This window comes from Ornithodoros turicata, chromosome 10 (assembly GCF_037126465.1).
Source record: "Ornithodoros turicata isolate Travis chromosome 10, ASM3712646v1, whole genome shotgun sequence".
Lineage (NCBI taxonomy): Eukaryota > Metazoa > Arthropoda > Arachnida > Ixodida > Argasidae > Ornithodoros > Ornithodoros turicata.
The window spans coordinates 25,614,217-25,637,538 of NC_088210.1; the positions used below are offsets into that span (position 1 = coordinate 25,614,217).

Consider the following 23,322-nt stretch of genomic DNA (forward strand, 5'->3'; position numbering starts at 1 on the left):
CTGCCAGACAAGTTAGTGCGCATTCCTACAGGCGTCTCACTGAGGGCAATTTGCCGGGTAAAAATCCGGTTTCACCCTGAAGAGGCAACCTTCAAGTGAGGGTGCAAATTCGGGGAAGAACTGGGTTAAGCCCTAAAACTTCAGAGTCTACCCATAATTCATATGCATTTTTGCATTTTATGCATTTTGTGACACTTTCTGGTCCCTCGTTTCTGACAAGTGTTCCCACTAATTCGAGTTGTTCGTATCCCGCCCCCAAGTACACTCTTAAAAATGAACTTCACCACATAGCACGCTCCTAGCCAACCGTCACCCCGAATGACAACGTTCTCGCCCCAGATTTGTTGAAAACAGGAGGAGGAGCCTATTTTGTGCCGTGCATAATGGCACAAAATAGGCCCCTCCTCTCGTTTTCAACAAATCAGGGGCGAGAACGTTGTCATTCGGGATGATGGTTGGCTAGGAGCGTGCTGTGTGGTGAAGTTCATTTCTCGTGCGCTTTCTCCAAGCAACGGGCCTAGCGGAGAGACCACTCTAGTGCACCTCTCACCTACAGTGTGCTTCCGTCCCATCAGTACCGGTCATCCTGCTTCTACATCACTTTGAAGTCCTCAACTCCCCTTTCTCCCACCTTCTTTTCCTTTTTTTTGGCTATAGTCGTGACGATGCCCACTTGAGTGCGGCCAACAACGGCAAGCTACCTCGACCCCCCCCCCCCCCCCCTCATTTCTAAGAGTGTACTGGGTTTTCTCCTTTTCCCCCCAGTTAACTGCTGCTAAGTGGTCTGGGATAGCCACTCTGACTACGTCGTGACTTACGTCCCCATTTGTTTCTCCCTCTATCACATCACATCTCACATTTTACATTTTTGATGTATCCATGTATGCCCACCTATTACCTCCGTAAAATGGTCATATTATTGTATTATTGCTTACTCAGATGACTCTGCTTTGGTAGGCACCGTATTTCAACCTTGAAATATAAGGTACATGGGAACGAACATTTTCTGAACTGTCCAGATCAGCCAAAGTCGTTGTCATCGTTTGATGAACTGCCAGTCTGCTGACGTCAAACGCCTGGCAACCTTGTATAGCATCGCACGAGTATATATATATATATATATATATATATATACGCTACAAAATTTAGGTTCGAACGACCAGGATGTTGAATATAGATAGGGGAGAAAAGACACCAGAGACTGAAGTAGGGAGTAGGGGAAGTTATTTATTAAGCTGGCATTTAAACTAAGGGTCTGGGGAAGTCTACGTTTCGGCGGAAGCTCCGCCTTCTTCGGGACTGAGATGAAAATCTATGTACAAGGTCTTTTAAAAGGTTACAAAAGTGTCGTCACAGTTGACGACACTTTTGTAACCTTTTAAAAGACCTTGTACATAGATTTTCATCTCAGTCCCGAAGAAGGCGGAGCTTCCGCCGAAACGTAGACTTCCCCAGACCCTAAGTTTAAATGCCAGCTTAATAAATAACTTCCCCTACTCCCTACTTCAGTCTCTGGTGTCTGTTCTCCCCTATCTATATATATATATATATATATATATATATATTTAGCTCTTTTGTCCCGAAGAAGGCGGAGCTTCCGCCGTAACGTAGACATCCTCCCTAACTTTTATGATTTTTAAGTTTTAATAAACCCCTTTTTTGTTACTTCCCCTACTTTCGTCTTCTGTCTCCCATTTATTTCAACTATATATATATATATATATATATATATGATCAACTCAGAAATTGAAAGTGGGATCCTCACTGAAGGCATCGTCCACGCAGAAAATGCATGGGCGACAGGGCGGATCCACGCGGATATCGTATTCCTTAGGGCTGTGCGCAGGTAAGTAGCCGATTAGCGGGTAGGCTAATTAATTATGTGACTTATTATTAATTACGTGAATTACCAGTTAAATTATGTGACAGGAGGGCACCGCGGTAATACCTTGGTTCGGGCAGTATGTTGGCCGGAAGTCTGCCACTAAATGACATTGCAGTTTGAGATGAGATGCATCGCTTCGGGGCAGAAAGCTTAATTACTATGACAGTAAAATAAGCATGATAGACGTGAACTGCAAGGTAGCGCTTACTCAAAACATGAGGCGCAGTTTGCGTCAAGGTTATGCCACGTTAGCTGTGCAGTGGAAGGACGGTATGAATGACTGAATTGCAGTGGCAAAGTACATACAAGGATGCATAAAAAGAAGACAGACAGCGGAATTAAAGATTTTTGTAGTATAGGCTGACTTCTTCATCACTAGAGAGCGGATTTTTAGGCAGTGGCAGGGGGAGGACAGGCATGACAGGGGGGAGCTGTTGACAGCATAACATGAGGTATGCCAGTCATCGTCACCCAGTCACTCGGTTAGCACCTAAAAATCCGATCTCTATAGTTATCACTGATGACTCATCAGTAATGACTACAGAGAGGGGATTTTTAGGCACTGACAGGAGGAGCAGCATAGCACGCGGTATGATAATCATTATTGCCGATGATATCGCCTTGTCTCCTGATAAGGTGAGAAAGGGGGCGCATACCTTTTTATTTATAAATTTTCCTTCCAATCGAAAGATAAAACTATACGATTTTGAAGGTTGGTTGGCCACGAACGATTTATGTAACGAAGAGCGCTACCTGTTAGTACCTAAAAATCTGCTCTTTATAGTTATCACTGATGACTACAGAGAGGGGATTTTTAGGCACTGACAGGGATAGCTGTTACCCGCATAGCATGCGGTATGATAATTATCATCGCGGATGATATCGCTTTGTCTCCTGATAAGGTGAGAAAGGGGGCGCATACCTTTTTATTTATCAACTTTCCTTCCAATAGAAAGATAAAACGATACGATTTTGAAGGTTGGTTGGCCACGAACGATTTATGTAACGAAGAGCGCTACCTGTTAGTACCTAAAAATCCGCTCTTTATAGTTATCACTGATGACTCATCAGTGATGACTACAGAGAGGGGATTTTTAGGCACTGACAGGGATAGCTGTTACCCGCATAGCATGCGGTATGATAATCATCATCGCGGATGATATCGCTTTGTCTCCTGATAAGGTGAGAAAGGGGGCGCATATAGTTATATATATAGTTAGGCTTTATAGTTATCACTGATAACTCATCAGTGATGACTACTTGTGGTGTTCAGCGGCGTAGAGCAAAAGGACGTAATTCATTGGTGGATAAGGCGCTGAAAGAGCGTCCTTTTGCACTTCGCCACGACCAGCTGCGCCAAAAATATGTAAACCAATTACCAACCGAAACCAATTAATTACTGCAACAAATGACCCGCTTCAATGGCAGAGTTCTCTCTAAAAGGTTCTCCACTGAAGGTCCCAAAAGGGGAGGTACCCATTTTAATGCCGACGGCGCCCTGCTTTAGGAGTTACGTCTTTTTAAAACGAAACTCATTTGAATTTTTATATAAATAATGGCGCCTCCCACTCGTTCACACGGTGCGCAGCTTGTATAGATGGTATCGGACAGATACACTCTAAAAACACAACTTCACCGCATAGCACCCTGTGAGCCAACCACTGCCACGAGTGATAAGGTTATCGCTTCTGATTCGAAGAGAGAGGTGGGCGTACGCCTTTTTGTGGCAATTTCGATATATGAAAATGCCACAAAAAGGCGTTCGCCCCCGTCTCTCTTCGAATCAGAAGCGGTAACCCTATCATTCTTGGCAATGGTTGGAGCACAGCATGCTATGCTGTGAAGTTCTGTTTTTAGAGTGTACTTGTAAAAAAGGTACTTCTTCCATATAGGTGCACCCGTTCGCGAATTATTTAGCCCGGGAATTTAACTGAAACACTCTGTATAGTTGCATTCATTAAAGCTATATCGCTATTAAGGTATCCTATCTGATATTCAAAGTATAGTTGCCGTCTTTCTATTCCGTTATTGGCACTCTGCTAAGCATGGAAGTCAACGTTGAGAAGCCGCAAATATATATAAAGAAAACTCCAGTTATCTTACAGACGTCTTCTGCCTCCTGCACCGCACTTATGAAACCTCCTGCATCACAAGTGTGCCGTATCTTTCTTTTGTCCAGATAGGTTGCGAGTTTACGATGTCATTATGCCGTGTTTATATGAAGCATTCGCCTTGGCCAAGCCATTACATCACTATCTTTGCGACGCCGATATTGACGTACTTGCCTCTGAGATGGTGCGGGACACGTGTTCCTACGTGACCAATCTATGCATGGTTGATAACGCCGCAGGAATACTGTTCAGACCCTCGTCTGTGATTACATAAGACTCTTACGACGCATGCGCATGATCGTGTATATATGGACAACATCAGGCCGATTCTGGCCTCTCCGACCGGGAGCAGACGGTAGAAATCTCACTATATCCTTGCAGGGGGTTCAGCCATGTTGTGGAACAATGTTGTTCGAGCCGCCATTAAGATGTGGAGGAAGATTCTCATGGTGGCCATACCAATTATGTTCCTTCCCTTCCTGAATGTGTCTGAAAACGGTCAGGTAGGTCGTGACACGAGTCACTTTCGTATTCACTTTCTTGTGCTTCTCTTTTGAAGTTTCGCTGTGTATTTACTCTGTCAGTGTCTCTTCAGTATAGACGTGTCATACGAAGTCTTAGTGAATATACAAAATTGCCAGTCAGCCTGTCGTACCATGAGGCCCAAGCACGAAGAAAGTTTTAAAAACCTGGATGTTAAAGTTATTTTCTGATGTTTTGTCCAAGAATGACTGATGTGTCCGCGAGAGACGCGAATTGAGAGGTCGGTGAGTCTGCTGAAGAGCAAGGCCTAGTGAAGAGTTAGCTTTCATGAGTGCCGACCCATGTGCCTTCCGGCTTCGCATTATCGAGTCGTCTGGATGTGAACTGAGGACGAAGGGCCCGTCTCTCATGGGTGGACTGTGGAGGGGTCGTTAAGATGATCGCCTTCCGTGTCACTTACGTGACATGGGTTCGAATCCCAACACCGGCTGGGTGTCCTCTTTCTGTGTTTCCCTTCGGCGCTGTAAGACCTGGAACGCATGGTCCCTTCCGAGCAATGAAGGTAGTCCCTTCGACAATCAAACGTCAACCCAACTATCTTTACTTTAATGGTTCTGCCCATCTGTGATCAAAGGTTTCGTGGCTATACTCCACTTAGCGTCGCTACAGAATGGATAACGCGATGCCCTATAACGGTGGCGGGACATTCTTTCCGGCACATTTCTCTTGGGGCTCATCAGGTCGATAGCAATGTCATTCTTCAGTGAACTCTATGAATTAAAAGCCTTCGCTAATACATTGGACTATTTCAGATGTGGAAATGTGCGTACGTGGTCCTGATCATGTCCTTGTACTGGATCGTCGAGCCCATACCGCTAGGAGCTACGTCTATGATTCCAGTGGCACTCCTTCCGCTGTTAGGACTCATGAGAACGGAAGAAATATGCGACTTCTACATGAATGTTCGTTTTCGTATCAAATAAACGATCAGCTTCCGCGGATACCAGAAGGAACTGATTTTCCGCAATTATCTAACTTACAGGAGACCAACATGATGTTTATCGGAACTCTGACAATGGCGATTGCCATCGAACATTCGAACCTGCACCAAAGGCTAGCGCTGAAGACGCTTTGTCTTACAGGAGCTGGCATACGGCGGTGAGTTTTAGACCAGCTGCCTTTACTTTGCCTTTTTGCAGGGAGAAAGTGAACAGAAAGGGTGCACTCTTAAAAACGAACTTCACCGCATAGCACGCTCCTGGCCAACCGTCATCTCGAATGATATGGTTATCTTCCCTGGTTAGTTGAAAACGGGAGGCGTGCGCCTTTTTCTGTGACACTTATGCTGTTCATAATTGTCACAAAAAGGCGTACGCCTCCCGTTTTCAACAAATCAGGGAAGATAACCATATCATTCGAAATGACGGTTGGCCAGGAGCATGCTATGCGGTGAAGTTCGTTTTTAAGAGTGTGAGGACTACCATGCCCCAGCAACCACAGGGCACGTCCATGGAGTTACACCGCTACAGAGGGCGCAACTGAGAGAGGGCTTATTGCATGGCATCTTCCAATTTATGCTGTAGAATATGGAGCCGCTATAATTTCCGACATCTTTTTATACCCGGTACCGCGTCTTGACGCGAGCTCGCCTAATCACAAGACTTCCGTTGCACAAATATGTAGAGCTCGCGACAGACATGCGCAGAGCGTCGCCTATGTGGGATTTGTGCGAGAAAAACCATCCTGCACGCGTGCTATTCACATAATGCGTATAGTATTAAGTACGCTTCCGTCACATTTCAGGTTGGTTTTAGGGTTGATGCTCATCTCTATGTTCTTGGCAATCTGGATCAACAACGTGGCTATCACGGCCATGATGATGCCGGTGGTCGACTCTCTCGTAGTCGAGCTTTTCGGAAAAAAGGAAGCAGAGGGTGAAGAGTGCAACGACGTGATGACCGAGAAGATGTGTAAGTTCACAATCAACGAAAGAACACTCGAGGAACAGCTCGTATTAGAAGAAGAAAAGAAAACTTATTTACGAGTCCCGCAACAATCGCTGGCAGAAGCGCCATCTTGTTGCGTTTTTTTTTCTCGCGTTTTCGATCGAATTTACTATCGAGGAAGGTTTGCCTTTGGCCGTAAAAACCAATTTTCTTATTTTACGATTCTTAAGCTGGGAGGGGTGGACTTATATTCTAATAACCTTACAATCTTAGCAATGAACTTCACCGCATAGCACGCTCCTAGTCAATCATCATCTCGAATGCTATCATTATCTGCCCTGATTTGTTGAAAACGGGAGGAGTACGCTGTGAAGATTGTGAGCATCATAAGTGTCACAAAAAAGGCGTACGCCTCCCATTTTCAACAAGTCAGGGCACATAACGATATCATTCGAGATGATGGGTTGCTATGAGCGTGTTATGCGGTGAAGTTCATTTTTAAAAGTGTACGTGTGTGTTCTACATGCTTCAATTCACTGCCTGAACGAATTGTTTTTAACCTTATAGCTCTTAAATGCGTGGAAGCGAAGCAAAACGGCTACGCCAAAGTGCCAACTTCAGAGAAGGAGCTTGTGGCATACCAGGAAGAATGTTGGTGAGTTTTCTGGCTATAAGCACAAAGTTGATGTTGAAGCGCGTTTGTCTAACTGTCGGAAAATCCCCACAGCCCCGCGGAAGAGGTATTATCATCTCCTTCAGAGGTCGACGGCATCACGATTGAGCAGTGCAGGAAACGGATAAGGGTCCTGTTCTACCTTAGCGTTGTATACGGAGCCAACACTGGGGCAATAACGACCATAACGAGTGCTCCGTCCAATATTATCTTCAAGTTCGTTATCGAAGAGTAAGTACCGAAATGTAGGTTAACGTTAAGTGTGTATTATCTGTTTACACAAGTGACATTTAAAAATAAGAAAAAAAAATTGCTGCATCTTTGGACATTGTCCCATAGGCTTTTAAATGCGATAGACTTATAGGACCATGGTTGGCGGTAAACTTTGCGATCACGTGGGGTCACGTGACAATGCTACCGAACCATAAAGCTACGGACGCACTTACATTCTTAAAACGAAACGTCACATCATAACACGCTCCTGGAGCCCGATCTCCAACTTTTCGTTATCCCATAACGCACGTTAAATACATAACGAATGGCAGAGCGTTGGTTGTAGCCAAGGTCGTGCCGAAGACTGGGAGGTGGTGGGTTCGAATCCTACAGCCGGCTGTGCTGTCTCAGGTTTTCCCTGGGTTTTTCGAAGACTTCCCAGACGAATGTCGCCACAGTTCCCCCTGAAGTCGGCCCAGGACGCATACTAACCTCCCCTGTCCCCCATTCCTTCCTGCTGTCCTCTCTCCATCTGTCCACATCTGTACGCCGCTCATAGCCACAGTTTGCTTCGCGGTGCTAACACGGAATCAAAAAAAAAAAAAAAAAACATAGCGTCGGCCTGTGGTGGCGTTCGCGGTGGTAGTGGTGATGAAAGGGCTCGGGGAATGTGCGTCCTGGGCCGACATCTAACTTCGGCCTGTGATTGGCCACGAGATCTTGCGCGAGCCTATACCAAAGCGGCTTTGGAGCGCGCGAACTTTAAATATAACGATAAGGCTGGTTATACGTCAGAGTTCTAGGTCGGGGCCCTGGACCAATAATCATCTCGAATGACGTCGTTCTCTTCCCTGATTGGTGGGAAACATCCGGCGTACGCTTTTTTTTATGGCACTTACGCAGTCACTGTAATTGTCATAAAAAGGCGTATGCCTCCCGTTTTCAACAAATCAAGGAAGAAAACGATGTAATGGACGAACACGTCAGGTCTCTGAACGCCCGGTTGTATACCTTAATTGAACGAAGAAAAACTCCCCAGCAATGGGATTCGAACCCATACCTTCCGATTTCCGGTCATTGAGGGTGGAAAACGCTCCTTGGCAGGACTGCTTGTGGAAAGCGATGTCACGCGAGATTACGGTTGGCTAAGGGCGTGTTATGCCGTGAAGCCCCCCCCCCCCCCAGCCCAGGGGAATGTACACTCTATCTGGAATTATTACAACCCCCTGAAGTAGTTCAGATTGTCCAATACAGCTCAGCTACCAATTGATATACCCATGAACATATATCCCCAAACATTTTACCCACACACCCCGTTTGATGCTGGGCAAGTACCCAGAGGTCGCTCCCTGGGAAAAGTACGGGTTGACCCCATAATAATGCTATCGCTCAAAAGGCACTATTTCTTCTCGTTTTTTGTGAACGTTTCGCGGCTCTGCGAAAGAGGTTGTGATGACTAAAATTTATACTTTGCCAGCCTCTACAAGGACAGGGCACCGGTGGACTACGCATCCTGGATGTTTTTCGCCATTCCCATCACTGTGCTGAGCACAGTATTGTTCTATTTCGCGATCATCGCCCTCTTCTTCTGGAAAAGGTGCGTTCATTTTGACTATACGTAAACTTCTACACGCAGTATAATGTGGAAAGTATATATGAATGAGGGCATGCGATGTCGCACGCAGGCCCGAAATGGATCGGTGCTGTACCTCTGGAAGCGACATCATCCGACAGAACTACAAGGCTCTGGGACCCATAAGGTAAGTAGCCACGCGTATGTAGCAGGTAGAGGTTTAGGTGGAAGATGACTTATACTATATGGGACGCTTGCGACCACTAAGCTTCCGGGACAGGTCAACGCTGACAGGCCATCTACATTCTTAAAAATGAACTTCACCACATAGCACGCACCTAGCTAACCATAATCCCGAACGACAACGTTCTCGCGTTCCGATTCGTTGAACGGGGCGTACGCCTTTTTTGTGACACTTATGCAGTTCATAAATGTCACAAAAAAGGCGTACGCCTCCCGTTTTCAACAAATCCGAGCAGATAACGGTATCACTCGAGATTATGATTGACTAGGAGCGTGTTATGCGGTGAAGTTCATTTCTAAATGTGTACGCGGGGACGTTCAATCGCTCCTCGCAGACGACGGTGGTGCGTCTCCATGGCTACGACTGGTGAAAGCACGTTCGTGGTTGGCTGCCGCCGGTGAAAACGCGACCCTGATTAGCTGACTCTTAGTTATTACGTCACGTCGACGAGTAAGCAGGCTTTCTCTACATAGGTGGTGCTGGCTCTACTCAAAAAATCTAAAGACATCTGTAATTCGCCTTTAGGCCTGCGCGTGACATCTCCGTGTCACGACGTAGTGCGCCTGCACACTTTAAACAGTTGCTTGTACATGTACCATGTTGCGAAAATACTTGTCGGAGACGGCGTAATTGGAGTACATTCGCATGCTTTTAAAGGAAACACGTAAAACATTTGTGTTAACCAAACACATGTATTTGTCCTTCCTATGTGTTCCAGCCTCAGAAAATCAATTTCTCACGTCTTTCTCGTCTGCCATCTTCGTCTATCATCTCGTGTGCCTATCACACTCTATGTGATGTCTACATTATCCACCGGCGAAAGCCTATTACGGAGATAACTTTATGCCCACCGCTCTTATGTTGCGAGTTGGCTCTTTGCGATAACCTGGTGGATAAGATACCTTTTCGATCGAGTCTGACGCCTTAGCTGCACAAACAAGTCTAAGAACTTCATCGTGGTACCGTTGCTCTTACTTTCCGGACACAGCACCTGTGATGTACTGAACAAGTTACCAAAAAAAGAAAAAGGGAGGTTTTTAACCCAGCATTTTAGTGGACTGTGGCAGAGACACATTCAGTAGCGGCAGTTACTTGGATACCGTAACGTTTTTTTTTATTTGTCGAAAATGTGGGGCGTACAGCTTACTGGGAAAGTGGGCTAGTTTGTTGCGGAGGTCTAGCAGCATAGCATAGGTCGACCCAGATGAAAAAATTGGAAATTAGAGCCTGTCCACATGCGGGTCCTCTCTTACGGTATACGGCTTCCTTTGACGCTATACATGTACAGCTGTCATCAGAGTTAATTTGAACGCCATTCGAGCGGAGTTCAAGGTAACCTTGACGAGAGTCGTACGTAAACCTTCGTTGGATGGCGGCGTACACTCTTAGAAATGAACTTCACTGCATAGCACGCTGCTATAGCCAACCATAATCTCACCATAGACGCTTTCAGACATATGTCGGCACAGTTCCCCTAGAAGTCGGCCTAGGACGCACATTTCCCCAAGGCGTCAGTCGTGACGTTGCCCACATACGTGAGGCCGACAACGGCAAGCCCTTTCACCATCACCACCACCACCATCATTTTTAAGAGTGCAGTTGTAATCTTAACAGGTCAGACAAGATAACGGCATTGCTTGTACGCCGAAATTGCTTTCGAATATGTGACATTCTGGTTTCAGAGTGTAAAGTTATGCCGGGTAGTGGGCCGCACCTTAAGTGGCGAATTTCCCCATTCATTATCATTAACTTATTTGTTGTTGTTGTTGTTGTTATGCACCACACTTCTTCACCCATTCCACTTACATCACCATTTATTGCAACGATGTTCACATTTTAATGAAATGAAGTTCTTGTTGTCGTTTAATCAATGTATTTCCATTCTTCTCCCGCGCAGGTTTCACGAAGTGGCTGTTGGATCTCTCTTTCTCCTGTTGGTCTTTCTGTGGATCTTCAGAGATCCCATGTTTGCGAAAGGCTGGGCTACGTACTTCGGCGCCGTGTGAGTTGGAAACAACGATCTGCTGTGAATCTAACGGCTGGTAAACGTTCCGCATAAGCGCGCTACTTTATGGTCCCGTTTCCAGGAAACCCAAGGACGCCACTGCCGCCATGATGGTAGTGGTGCTCCTCTTCATGATCCCGGCGCAGCCAACAGACATCGTACGGTCCCCTCCTCTTGTGTCATGGCGGCTGGTTCAAGCCAAGCTACAGTGGAGTGTTATACTGCTTGTCGGAAGCGGATTTGCACTGGCTGAGTCCACTCGAGTACGTTGTTGCTATACTGGACTTAACCAACTCCACCGATACATGGATAAAGAAAACTACTTACACAAGCAGCACAACATCTTGGCCCAATATTGGGCCAGTATTGACAATATTGGTCCAATATTGGGCCAAGATGTTGTGCTGCTTGGGTAACGAGCTGCTTCGGCCCGTGCACAAATTCTGGACGTCGTCTGCTTAAGCGAGTCGCAGGCACGTGCCTTCTGTGGCTCCCCATGTGGCTGATGACGGCTAGTCCCCATAGCTACGGCCGCTGATAGCGCGTCGTGATTGGCGGACTCTTCATGACTACGTCACGTCGCCAAAGCGATCGCGCTTTCTTTATCTAGGTGTCGTTTAATGAATATAGCCAATAAGCGTCGCAATACAGTGTTATTTTACAGTCTTCTTCGAAACGTATTTTAGGTTTGTGGCCTGTCTCAGAAAATCGGACATTTCCTCGGAGGTTTGGGTCACCTTCAACCGTTTGTGCTTATGATAGTCCTGGCCGTCATATGCTCCGTCATATCCGAAGTTATCTGCAATGCTGGACTAGTAACGCTTCTGCTACCTATATTTGCAACACTGGTGAGTGTATTTCGCTGTCTGCAGAGGACAGGGATGACGACATAAGATGAAGAGTATACGATAAATTTCCGATATAGTCTCTTCCATAAAATACATACTGATGCACCGTTCTGGACTTAACATTAGGTTTCCCCGTTACGATGCATAAACAGAATCTTACCCTTAAATCATGATCATACCCCCTTTTCATTTCATTTTCTCCTTATAGTTTAGGATCGCCATCCAGTGTTTATGTTCAAATTATCGTTACTATAGGCTGAAGATCTGAACATCAACCCCTTGCTTCTTATGGTTCCTGCTACCATCACCAGCAACTTCTGCTTTATACTCCCGGTCGGGACGCCGGCAAATACCATTGCGTATGAGCATGCCCACCTAAAAATATCGGATATGGTACGTACTGCACCACCTTGATAAGGAAAGCATGATCACTCAAATGACGGGACGTAATAGTACACCAATCACGACCGTGCTTCGGTAACCGTAGCCATGGAGACGAGCCGTCATCAGTCGCGTTGCAGCCATTTGTAGCCACTAGTAGCCACAGAAAGTCAGTGTTTGAAATCGTCCGCAGCGCTTGGCAGAAGCAGACGACAGACGGTGTGGCGACTCCAAGTGGTGGATGAGCGAGAGGAAGAATTTAGTAGACTTGAAAAACCGGTCGATATCTCCTCTCCCTCTTTGATTATGTCGACTGACGTAAAATCTGAGCGTAGCTGGCTTCATCCAATCAATGTAAAATATCAGCGGCTACGAGTGGCTGCCTATGCGGCTAATACCGTGTCGTCCCCGTGGTTACAGCAGTCGAACAAATGGCAGCGATATTCGGGAACGACTACGTCACGTTCATTAGCGATCATTAGCTTTGTTAAGTTTAGGTGTGCGCGCCACTGACTGGATAACCATTTTGACATACCGTTCCCCTCCCTTCCCCTCAATTTCCTCCCTTTGCAGGTTCTTCCGGGTTTTGTGGTGAAACTCATCACGATGTTTGTCACTGTGATAGTAACATACGCGCTCGGCGACGCGGTATTCGGGATGTTCGAAAACCCGGAATGGGTTGTCGAGAACACTGTGCATCTCACAGGAACTTTGCTGAATTCTACGCTACACCAAACTTGAACTATGAAGACCCGCAAATTTTGAAGAGCGAAGTAGCGTGGACAAAGCAGACCTGCTGCGCTGTCCACGTTCCCCCCCCCCCTCCGGCCGCTGCAAAACCGGCTAAACTGTAAATAAATCACAAGACAGGTGAATTTCCTTTATTCTTAACCAGAACTGACGGCGTCCCGTCCCGGCGTCCTGCACGCTCTTTCATTCTCCATGTGAAATATAGGGAACACCATGACCTTCTGCAAAAAGTACAGCGCCTTCACAGGGACATGTATACGTGCAGACTTCCTCTGCGGTGACTTCGGGTGACAGCGATCCTTGAGGATTTGGAGATGGCTTGTTGAATGGCTCAGTATTTGGCTCTTGTGTGCGTTCGTAACAGAGCGCTGCGTAAGGCACACGAGGAATACCATAACACCTTCCTTAGCAGGGACGTTGTACAGTGCGGGACAAAAGTTAAGGGGTCGTTATCCAGGGACTTCCTTGAACGGGTGCATGTGTCCGTACCGGTCTGTCACCAGGAGTCCCACCCGTAAGCTCTTCTCCAGCACCGTATACCGACAATCCCTCAAAATACATCGTTTTGTCGCCTATATGGACTATAAAATGCACAAATTTGACATGCTCATATCATATATAAGGTGTAATTGCAAACATCATAAACCGTATGCTGGGAAGAACCATTTTGTTTTCCCCTCTCCAGCTCTTGAGTACTTCGGCGACGTTATTGCCGTCGAATTGGTGCCTTCTATCGAAGGCGGTAGATCGTTTATGTGGAATATCAATACTCCTACAGTATGAACGCAAATAGATTGAACAGCAATGCAGAAGATGTTCACGACAATCCCTGTTCGAGCCTGTAATGGAAACAAACGTCATTCTTTTGATGTAGAACGTTATGCATAACGCACCATAAAAGAAGCCTCTATGCTGCCGTGGTCGCAGACAATAGTGTTGGACAGTGTTGACAGAGGGGATACGAAAGCGTACGAGACGGATACGGTGACCGGAAGCATCAAGTGAAGAGGGTGAATGCGGAGTGCTCGCACCTGAAATGGATGTGTTCTGTCATGTCATGATGTCAACATACGTTGCCTGTACGCATACGGAAATACGGTGTGCGAATTAGGGAAGAAAGGGTTAGCAACATGGTGACTAACAGACACCCCCTGCACTATTTCACCAAGAAGGGTCAGTAAGCGCACCCTGCTAACATTTTTTTTCACATATTTTGTGTGTCATTTCTCAAGTATTTCCCACGCATCGTACTCAAACACTGCGATTAATTATACTGGTGTTGTGCAGGGCGTGGTATACTCTCTCGGCTAAAAGCCTGAGAACGTGAATGGTATGTGTCACTCATGATACAACAGCAGTTCCAATGCTCCTGACCGTGCTCCTGAACGCCATGCGTGCGGAGGTGTAGACCTCTCTCTGCATGTAAACAAAGACGTCATAGTGTTCGACAGCGCCACCAATTTGGTAGTGTTGATCTACGCTCGGAGGCAGAGGCGAACAAGGTAGCGCAGAAAAACCACAGTCTTGAGGTGATCACGATGGTCCATGAAAGGGACGCGACCTTCGGTCCTACCTTTCTTTCAATAGGAGGCAGCGAGCAAGTGCCCATTCGTGAAACCCAGCTCGCCCCTTCAGATTTGTTTTGGTTTCAGTCTGTCTACCAACGTCATGATGACGTTTCTCTGGTAGAGGTCTATTGCGTGCGTGAATCAACGCGAGCAAGTACAAGCGTCCAATTCTACAGGACCGTCCATGAGATGCGCTTTGTGTTCCGCGACCCTAAACGCCTGCTTTGTACACTTATACGACCATTAACCATCGCATATAGAACAAACCGTAGATAGTACTAAGACCCCTTCTGGCCTATACCTCGCTACATCAAATACGTACGAAGGCCGCCATTAGTGGGAGTAGGATGCTTGCAGCAGTTGCGCTACCGACCACTTCTGTGCAGATGGTAGTCAAAACACACATTATTACCACAAGCAGTACCCTCGGTACGAAGTCCAAGAAGGCGAAGAAAGATCCCACTGCGGAACATAGGCCGGACATCTTTTAAGAGAGGAGGTGTTGTCAGTATATACTACCGCGTTATTAGGCAACATGAGCGGAATACCTCCGATGCCCTGATCAGAGCATAACTTCCTCCCATAAGAAGCAGGACATCCCACGCTGTCTTCCTTTGGACAACGTACCACTCTGTGAGCGAGGGGCCGCTTGCTTCGTGCATGGGCCTCGCGGGAATCAGGAATAAAAGTGCGACCGAAAAGAACGCCGGTGTCGCGCCGTGCACTTTTCTATAGAAGTACGTATAGTGTGGTTAGCATCATGTTGAGTACTGTCTTACCTCGAAGGTATTATTACTCTTTGAGGGTGAAGAGTGATGTCCACCCGGAAAAAAAGTACGGGTCTCGCAGGAACCATACTAGTATCGTAAGACTCCATATGATGAAGACAGCTGCTTCGTGAAACCTAATGTGATAGAAAGGTAAAGTAAAACCACAGTTGTCGTGACCAGGGACGGACACAGGATTTTTCTTACGGAGAGGTTCAGTCTACGATAACACGTTCCGGAAGCTACTACACATCATGGGGACGACAGAAAGTGAGTTGGCCAGGACCATTGGCAGCAGCCTAGATTCCACTCCGTATTACTGATTCAGCCGCGGGTCCTAGAAGTACTCACGTCATGCCATCTTGATTATGGTAGTATATCCGAATAGACCTGAGTATGGCATTGTGATCTGCCTTCTCTCCGTGGTACCTAATTGTGATCAGGAAAATCTGGTTACACGGCGGTCAGTGTCTTGTGCTTCGGAGGAGCTTACCTCTTAGGGACATGACAGTGGTACAGGTAAAGCCACGCGAACGTGACGCATAACAGCATGGGAGGAACATTGTAGTACATCCACGTAGCAAATGTGAGTTGAGTGACATGCGGGTATAAGCTGTTGGGATTCCAATGTGCCATGTAAAGTTAGGCATTTTCAAGCTGACAAATTGCACAGAACTCACTCCTCTAGAACTCCCCACAGCAGAAGATTCGGCGAAGTTCCGACCAGTGATCCTGTGCCACCGATACTGGCTGCGTACGCCACGGCCAGCAACAGGATACGCTGAAATTGCTTCTTTTCTTCGTAGCTTTTGGAAGGGTACGTAAACGATAGGAGGCATGCATTGCGGGGCAACGTTTCCCATAGCTTCAAACACTCACCTTGCTATGTCTGGAGGCATAAACGGCGGGTGTACATTTTCTTGGGGCATAAACGGTGGCTGTACGTTTTGGTCAGGATTAAACGGTGGCTGTACGTTTTGGTCAGGATTAAACGGTGGCTGCACGTTTTCTTCATGCACACACGGTGGCCCCATTGCTTTCTGGCTCTCCTCCCTGTCCTCCCTGAACATTACGCAGTATGAAGAATGTAGTCGGTTCTGTTGCACAACTCGAAATATGCGTATCTTGTAAGTTTACGAAAATGTTACATATATATAGAGCCCGTGGAGCTGTGAACACGTGACATACTCCCGTGACCAGCAAAATTCTAGCGAAGTTTGAAAAAAATGCGGTACGAGCGAGGACGTCAGAAGAAAACTGTGTAGTCACTTGCCCCGTTTCATCCATGCCAGATTTGAATGCGTGGTCGAGGGTTACACTTCTTCGTTGAGCTAAAGAATATAACAAACACGAAATATAAAAACCAAAATATTAGTCACACAAGGCTAGCCTTAAAAATCTCAATTAGAAATTCGCAACAAATGTTCGGGGCAAAAAAAAAAAAAAAAAAACAAGAAAAGAAAAGTCTAGACAGAACTTACTGACGTATGACAGCGCAAAACGAGACATTAAACGCTACTGCAATTAGATTACTAAGAGAGTTTTCCTGCTCCATTGTATCGCCAACGTTACATGTGTAACTGATCACGATTTTGAGTGTCATCCCCATCAACGCAGCCAACCGTGGATTACTCACCAGGTGCTCCAACTGCTTTCTTGGAAATCTCCGACACTACGCAGTCAACAATTGGCAGGAACATAAGTGTTACGACGTTATTTCGTACCCACATTGACAAGAACATGGAGGCGAGCATTAGGCCGAGCATCATCCTACAGAGCGAAATATAAGGTTATAGCGAGATGCCAGGAGGTCCCTGAACACTGGCATATAGTGACTAGAAGAGTGTCAACCTCTTTGTGCTGGCTCCAACACCAAGGAGGATGGTAAGCGCTGTCCTGTAGTGGAGGTTGCAATGTTCCACAGCACTGGTCAGGATCATATTTGCTAGGTACATCATTATGGCATCCTACGGAGGAAAGGTAAGGATCCGGTGTTCTACCCCGTGGTCAAGTAGTATTCATGTGGCTCCGCGTCAGATACCTTCATGTATGGTTCAGAAATGTCGGCCGTCGTGAGAATTCCAAGCATCGGAAATATGAAAACTGGAAGAAGGGATGTGACAGCAGTGTGGACCAGCTGGAAAATCCAGAAGATGGAGATGAGGACGAAGCCGTACGCACACCGGCTTTCCTGGATAAGAAAATGACATTTTGAGGACCTTGTCGGATTGACTGTTCCGGTGACCGTTGGACACCGCAGAAACAGGACGCGTAGAAATGGAGCTGAAATGAGACGCACCTTGGAGTCGTAGACGACGAACATAGGCAGCAAGATGATGGGCACGAAGAACGCCATTAGCCTCCGCCAGTTTGCCCAGAAGAACGTGGACAGATGTTCTGCCATAATGCTTCTCTGGAAGACCTGTGGCACCGGCACCCGGGTAGTGCGGAAGAAGAACGATTGCACGAGCAATGATGACGATGGCAAGTGCTCAGTGCTGTTGTTCTTGTTCGACTTCACAAAAATGGCGCAGTTCTGTCCCATGGAGAATGGCCATTAGCCGCAAGCCTACTGGCTCAATATTCCTCGAAACGGGCAACTTCGTTCGTCTTCTTTCTGAAGCCATATAGCCTTCATAGAGCCAACCAACGTGTCTGTCACGGCCATCTTTTGAGAGGACGAAACAGGAGGAGGTCCGTCCGTAGCTCTATAGGATCACAACGGACCAAACCACGTGAAAAAATATTGACCACATACCACATCCTATAAGGCGCTATTAGACTACCGCATTTAAAGACATGCTGACGGTAAACAGACAGTTCATAGGCACACCTGCTGGGTTGTGCGCGTGGAAGTGTTTAGTTCTCTCACATCACCTTTCGCACTTGTGTAAGAAGACACCTACGGAGAAGCAAGCCTGGAGCAAACCATGCGCTGTCCCATCCTATACAGTTGGCAATTAAACAGTGTTCAAGCAAAAGTGTGCGCGCGCGCGTGGTGGTGGCGGTCTCAAGCCGCAGATATCCTTTTCCGACTGACCTTGCGCGTACCCTTCTTTCTTCCAATAAACACACACTCCTCTCCCCATCCGCACGTCAAAAATATGACTTATCCCGACAATGCCGGTCTACATGCTGCCACCTGCGCTCGCACACTTTGTAGCTGTTTAAGAAAGAGCCAAAGGCGAATGAACAAACTTTGATGGGCATCATCCACGTAGTTGCCCCCAATGAAATCGAATTTGTAAGAACAGAGAACTTTTCTTCTACCCATGTTACGTTATCCTCTACTACGGCATCTCCCTATGTGCACCTATAACGGGACTAAGATTACTTAGAATCAGAACGCACACATCACAATTATTTAATAGCATATTCATCGCTGACCCAAGTCATTCGCGTACATCAGGTATAGTGCAACACTGATGTATAATTTCGGCTATCAGCCCAAGACGGAAACGTCTTCAGGTCGAAGATCCAGAATCCAAATGTGGTGATAAATATCATTTCGATAAAGATGCAGCCGGCGTTCATAATTAACCCGGAGCGAACCTGAAACACAAGGGAAAGTTCAAAGCATAAACAAAGCTAGATACAATGGATGACGCACCATGTAGTAAATGTTCATCCGGCCGTGGTGATAGACCAAAGTGTTAGGAGGCGTTCCCGCTGGCAAAACGAACGAGAAGGAAGCAGCGACTGTGACTGGTATCATCAAGTACAAGGGGTGAATTCGGATAGCTCTAGCCTGAAATGAAAAGTGTGAACGTCAAGGCATTCTGCTACGACGTAGGGCTGATTGTACCATGTAACTTGAAACCGAAAGCATAACACTGGCTGTAGCCGTATTACTGCACACTTCTGTGATGGCGGAGGTCAGAGTTGTCATTATTGCCACCAAGGCGACGCTGGGCAGGCCTTTCAGCGCTGCAAGTTTTGAGGCAACTGTCAGTGGTAGTCCCGATGCCTGAAAGATTTATGAGCTCAAGTCACACGCTTAAGAACAAGAAACAAGGTGCAAACAAGGAAGCAGTTGTAGCTCCTGGTCACCTAGGCTACGGTTACTCTCATGGGCGTTCCCAGATTTTTTTCGGGGAGTGGGGGCAAAGCGCTTCCAGGGGGGCAAGAGTGAAAACCCCCATGCCCCCTAACACATTTTTTTCTGGAGGCGGACATCACGCCATGAGTGAGTGTTCGGAGGTTCCTATCATGACACCTGAGAATAATCATTACGACCTATGACTAAAGAGTGCACTATTTTCACAAGCGATCTTCCAGGTTCCAGGGGTGGGTGGGGGGGCGCACGTCCCCCTCTTGCCTCCCTCTCGGTACGCCCATGGTTACTCCCTATTTCAGTCCCCTGACCCTGAAATTTACTTCCTGGCACTAAAGAGCACACATTTGTGTATTTGGTCCAGAAAGGGACTAAATGTTGTAGCAAGGTATCTCGTCCCCGAGTGGTGCATGTCTCACGAGCTTGTACTACGAGCAATCCTAACCTCGGATGCGGCAGCTACACTGAAACTTCCTCCCACGAACAAGACAATGCCCCAGGGCATCTTTCGTTGGACAGACGGCCAGTTCAGTAAGGCTGGACCAGGGAAGTTCTTTCTGGGTCTCGCCGGAATCAGGAAGAGGAGGCACACGCCCAGCATGCTTGGCGTAGCGTCACGTATTTTGCTGGAAATGTCAGGACGAGCTGAGTGCTGTATCAACAGCCAGCACCCGCGTGCTTACTTCGCCAAGGCGAAGTGCGAAGACCACCCAGGAAAGAAGACGGGATCCCGGAAAAACTGCGCCGTGGCTGTTAGGGCGAAAATGGCCAGGACAGCACCCTCGTGGAACCTAATAAGAGTGACCACAATTAGGTTTACAAAAGCCTCGAAAGGGGGCGGCAGTGGGGCGCTTACGTCATATGCCCCAGTTCGTCGTATTGCTTTAAAATGGCGAAGCGTAGGTCGACTCCATCGGTATCGCAGCCGTGGTACCTGGTACAGGGGAGTAGAACATGAATCCACAAAGGTGCCTACACCCGACATTTTTATAGGGAGCTGTTGCAGCAAAGTTTGTACAGCGCCATTTCGGGCCCAAGCGGCCACGGATCCAAACAGTAAGGAGTTTAATCAGCGGGTTCTGCGTGGTGTTTCAAGCGGTATGCGTCAAGGGGAGGTACAAAACCTGTAGGAAATCCACAGAAAAAGCGATGTATCTAGCCAAGTGCGAACAACTCGAAACCACGTATTTGGAAGTGCCACGTCGTCTGCTAAACTACCACGCGTTGCATATTTTGGGGCGCTGACGTTGCTGCTCACTCGCGGCGCCTGCCCCACAGAAACAGCCACCTCTATAGCCAATATAGCCACCGTTCAAATCACAGTGCCGCGGTCACATGTCATAGGCGACATCATTTTGAGGTCACGTGAGCATGCTTCAGTTTTAGCGCTTCCGAAATGAGTGCATAGCATCAGCCGAGTGAGTCTTGGCGACGGTGCCGTTATCACACCTCTTTAGGCGTGGTCAGCGGTACGAGGTCTTAACTGCAGAGCTACGTGCTTTACTGTAAGGATATCAGATAAAACTAATTCCCAAAACGACGCACAGAAACAGCAGTCGCATTTCTTGCTATCGGGTTCACCGAAGATCATGGGAGCCGACATTTTCACGGTCACGTGCGTGATGACGTTTCAATGACGCATGACCAAGACCTGTGCAGAACGCATCGCGTTCACCTGGCACTCTGTCGTCTATGGGCCGGCACATGGCAGGGCAACCCTATTCGTAACTCTCGGAAAGCCAACTGACCTGCGAGGTACAAGGTAGTAGTAGACGTAGAGCCACGCAAACAGTGTGCACACGAGCATGGGTGGTACGTTGTATATCATCCACGTGGCAAGCGATACGTCCGTTTGTTCAGGGTATTGCCTTTGGTATCATTATGAAATTAGATTAGAAAACTCTGTATATGATATGACTTACTGTTCAACTAGCCCCAAGAACACGTAGTTCGGCGACGTGCCAAAAATGCTACCGGTGCCCCCGATACTAGTGGCGTATGTCACGCCGAGAAGGATCGCGTTCTGAAGCTCCCTCAACTCTGGTGACCTGAAATAATGAAAGCCGCCATCTTGGCAAATTTTTGCTGGACCTGGAGTGTCAGCACGTACATTGTGTAGTCGACAGACGTTGATTGTGGGTGATGCTGGTTTACAGTGGACGTGGGCTGGAGCTCAAAGAGTGGGGTGGATAGAGGGTTGACTGACAATAGACGTTCTCTCCTGCAACTTCACGAAGCGTGTCACCTTAAGCCACGATATTTTACCGCAAAATTCATAAGGAGCTTAAACGGACAACATACCAGGACTCATCCGCAGGACCCGACTCTGTAGGAGGGGGCATTGTGCGTTAATTTATGGCTACCACCTTTGATGAATACTCACCGTATGTCCGCGAGGTCATATGACCTCGCCTACCAATCTCCAAACTGACGGCGTCTGCGATGGGGACGACTATGAGGGCTGTGGCTGTGTTGTTCAACCACATGGACAGCAAGACCGTCGACAGCATGAAGCCCAGCAACACACTACGCAATAAGTGTGTTCGTGACTAAAGCTGTCATGCCAGTGCCATAAACAAAGGAAATTGTACCGCATGGTACTTGTCCCAGTATGCAGCAGGATACGAAGTGCAATCCTGTAATGCAGGTTGCAATGGTCCACAGCCATGGCCAATATCATACTGCCGAGCAACATCATGACTACATCCTAAATAAGTAAAGAGGAGATTAGGAGAGGGGGGTTACTTCCCGTTTGGGAAGCACAAGAGTATACATGTTGTAACCTGCATGTACGGAGCCGTGGACTCCGTTGTTGTCAAGATACCGAGCGAAGGGAAAATGAAGACTGGTAACAAGGAGGTGACAGGCAGAGGCAGCAGCTCGAACATCCAGAAAATGATTATGATGAGGATGCCGTACAGACATCGCGCTTCCTGAAGAAAGGTGGCGGTAGTATGGTTAATTGACGCCAACTATATTATTTGTTCTACCTAAATACAGCAATCTGATGACGCTTTATGCACCTTGCTGTCACTGATGAGGAAAATGAGAGCCAGGGCGATAGGCGATGCAAGGGCGAGTACCCTATGCCAGTTGCGGATAATGAATGCAGTGCAGATCCACCTGCCCATTATCCGAGTGCTCCGCAATGGTTTTACAGATGGGCGGTGCTGACGACAGAACGAGTAGAACAAAACAACGGTGCAGAGCATGCACTGCGGCACGATCCTCTTCTTCTTCTTCTTCATCCACAAAGGAAATGGCCCTTAGCCGCACAGGGCGATTCCAATGAGAAGGTTCTTCAGCACTTCTTCCTCTTCTCAGAAAATGGCGCGTAGTCTAGCTATGTGGTGACTTCATATGTCGCCTGCAGCTCCATTTCTTGTAGGTGATATAGGTAGTGATATCCACAGAAAAGTCTTTAGCATGTGTCACTCTTGAGTGAATGACACGTGACACTTTTGCTTTGGTCTCGTGTTTTGAGTCCAGGTCAAGAAGCGGTCTGCGATGCCGCTTTCTTTAAGAAAAACGAAGAGGGCTTTCTCCGCTTTCTTTTGCAATTTTGAGCAGGGCCATTTACCTCGCAGTTTACAAAAACTGAAGGGGCGCGAGTCGAGCTTGCTTAGGGCAGCTTCCAGCCTTTCTCGGTGTTGTTTAAAGGATGGGCATTGGACGATCACGTGGAGTGCATCTTCCCGCGTCTTACATGTTGCGGCATGTTGCGGCTTACCTGTTACCATAACGGCACAAACATGGTCGTTAATGAGCGGCGATGAAGCGGAATTAATCAATGCATGCGTCTAGATCACAGCGCGACGTCT

At 47.3% G+C, this 23,322-nt stretch overlaps 3 protein-coding genes across 5 annotated transcripts; 1 reads left to right on the plus strand and 2 right to left on the minus strand.

Annotated features, from left to right (window-relative positions):
- Positions 1–4,317: 4,317 nt before the first annotated feature.
- On the plus strand, positions 4,318–13,237 carry LOC135371243 (Na(+)/citrate cotransporter-like). The gene is made up of 13 exons (XM_064605317.1): positions 4,318–4,499; positions 5,292–5,441; positions 5,522–5,637; positions 6,283–6,449; positions 6,993–7,080; positions 7,153–7,329; positions 8,789–8,908; positions 8,997–9,071; positions 11,026–11,130; positions 11,216–11,396; positions 11,820–11,981; positions 12,237–12,374; positions 12,936–13,237. The coding sequence occupies exons 1-13, from the start codon at positions 4,389–4,391 to the stop codon at positions 13,101–13,103; spliced, it is 1,758 nt and encodes a 585-aa protein (XP_064461387.1). The 5' UTR covers positions 4,318–4,388; the 3' UTR covers positions 13,104–13,237.
- A 485-nt stretch (positions 13,238–13,722) lies between these two features.
- On the minus strand, positions 13,723–18,024 carry LOC135371242 (Na(+)/citrate cotransporter-like). 2 transcript variants are annotated; one of them, XM_064605315.1, is made up of 14 exons: positions 17,747–18,024; positions 17,489–17,638; positions 17,299–17,414; positions 17,084–17,217; positions 16,721–16,778; positions 16,327–16,509; positions 16,128–16,253; positions 15,941–16,060; positions 15,799–15,876; positions 15,477–15,584; positions 15,229–15,409; positions 15,093–15,164; positions 14,006–14,143; positions 13,723–13,951 (listed from the first exon to the last, which is right to left on the minus strand). In XM_064605315.1, exons 1-14 carry the CDS (start codon positions 17,990–17,992, stop codon positions 13,751–13,753), a joined length of 1,911 nt encoding a protein of 636 aa, XP_064461385.1. In that variant the 5' UTR covers positions 17,993–18,024; the 3' UTR covers positions 13,723–13,750. The 2 variants fall into 2 exon arrangements, with proteins under 2 accessions (XP_064461385.1, XP_064461384.1); XM_064605314.1 differs by having other exon boundaries at positions 15,003–15,164.
- A 771-nt stretch (positions 18,025–18,795) lies between these two features.
- LOC135370366 (Na(+)/citrate cotransporter-like) lies at positions 18,796–22,698 on the minus strand. Of its 2 annotated transcripts, none has more exons than XM_064604100.1 (14): positions 22,525–22,698; positions 22,285–22,434; positions 22,093–22,208; positions 21,885–22,027; positions 21,803–21,827; positions 21,612–21,722; positions 21,424–21,549; positions 21,250–21,369; positions 20,358–20,435; positions 20,185–20,292; positions 19,947–20,127; positions 19,253–19,414; positions 19,058–19,195; positions 18,796–18,999 (listed from the first exon to the last, which is right to left on the minus strand). In XM_064604100.1, exons 1-14 carry the CDS (start codon positions 22,630–22,632, stop codon positions 18,853–18,855), a joined length of 1,713 nt encoding a protein of 570 aa, XP_064460170.1. In that variant the 5' UTR covers positions 22,633–22,698; the 3' UTR covers positions 18,796–18,852. The 2 variants fall into 2 exon arrangements, with proteins under 2 accessions (XP_064460170.1, XP_064460169.1); XM_064604099.1 differs by having other exon boundaries at positions 21,612–21,728.
- Positions 22,699–23,322: the final 624 nt, after the last annotated feature.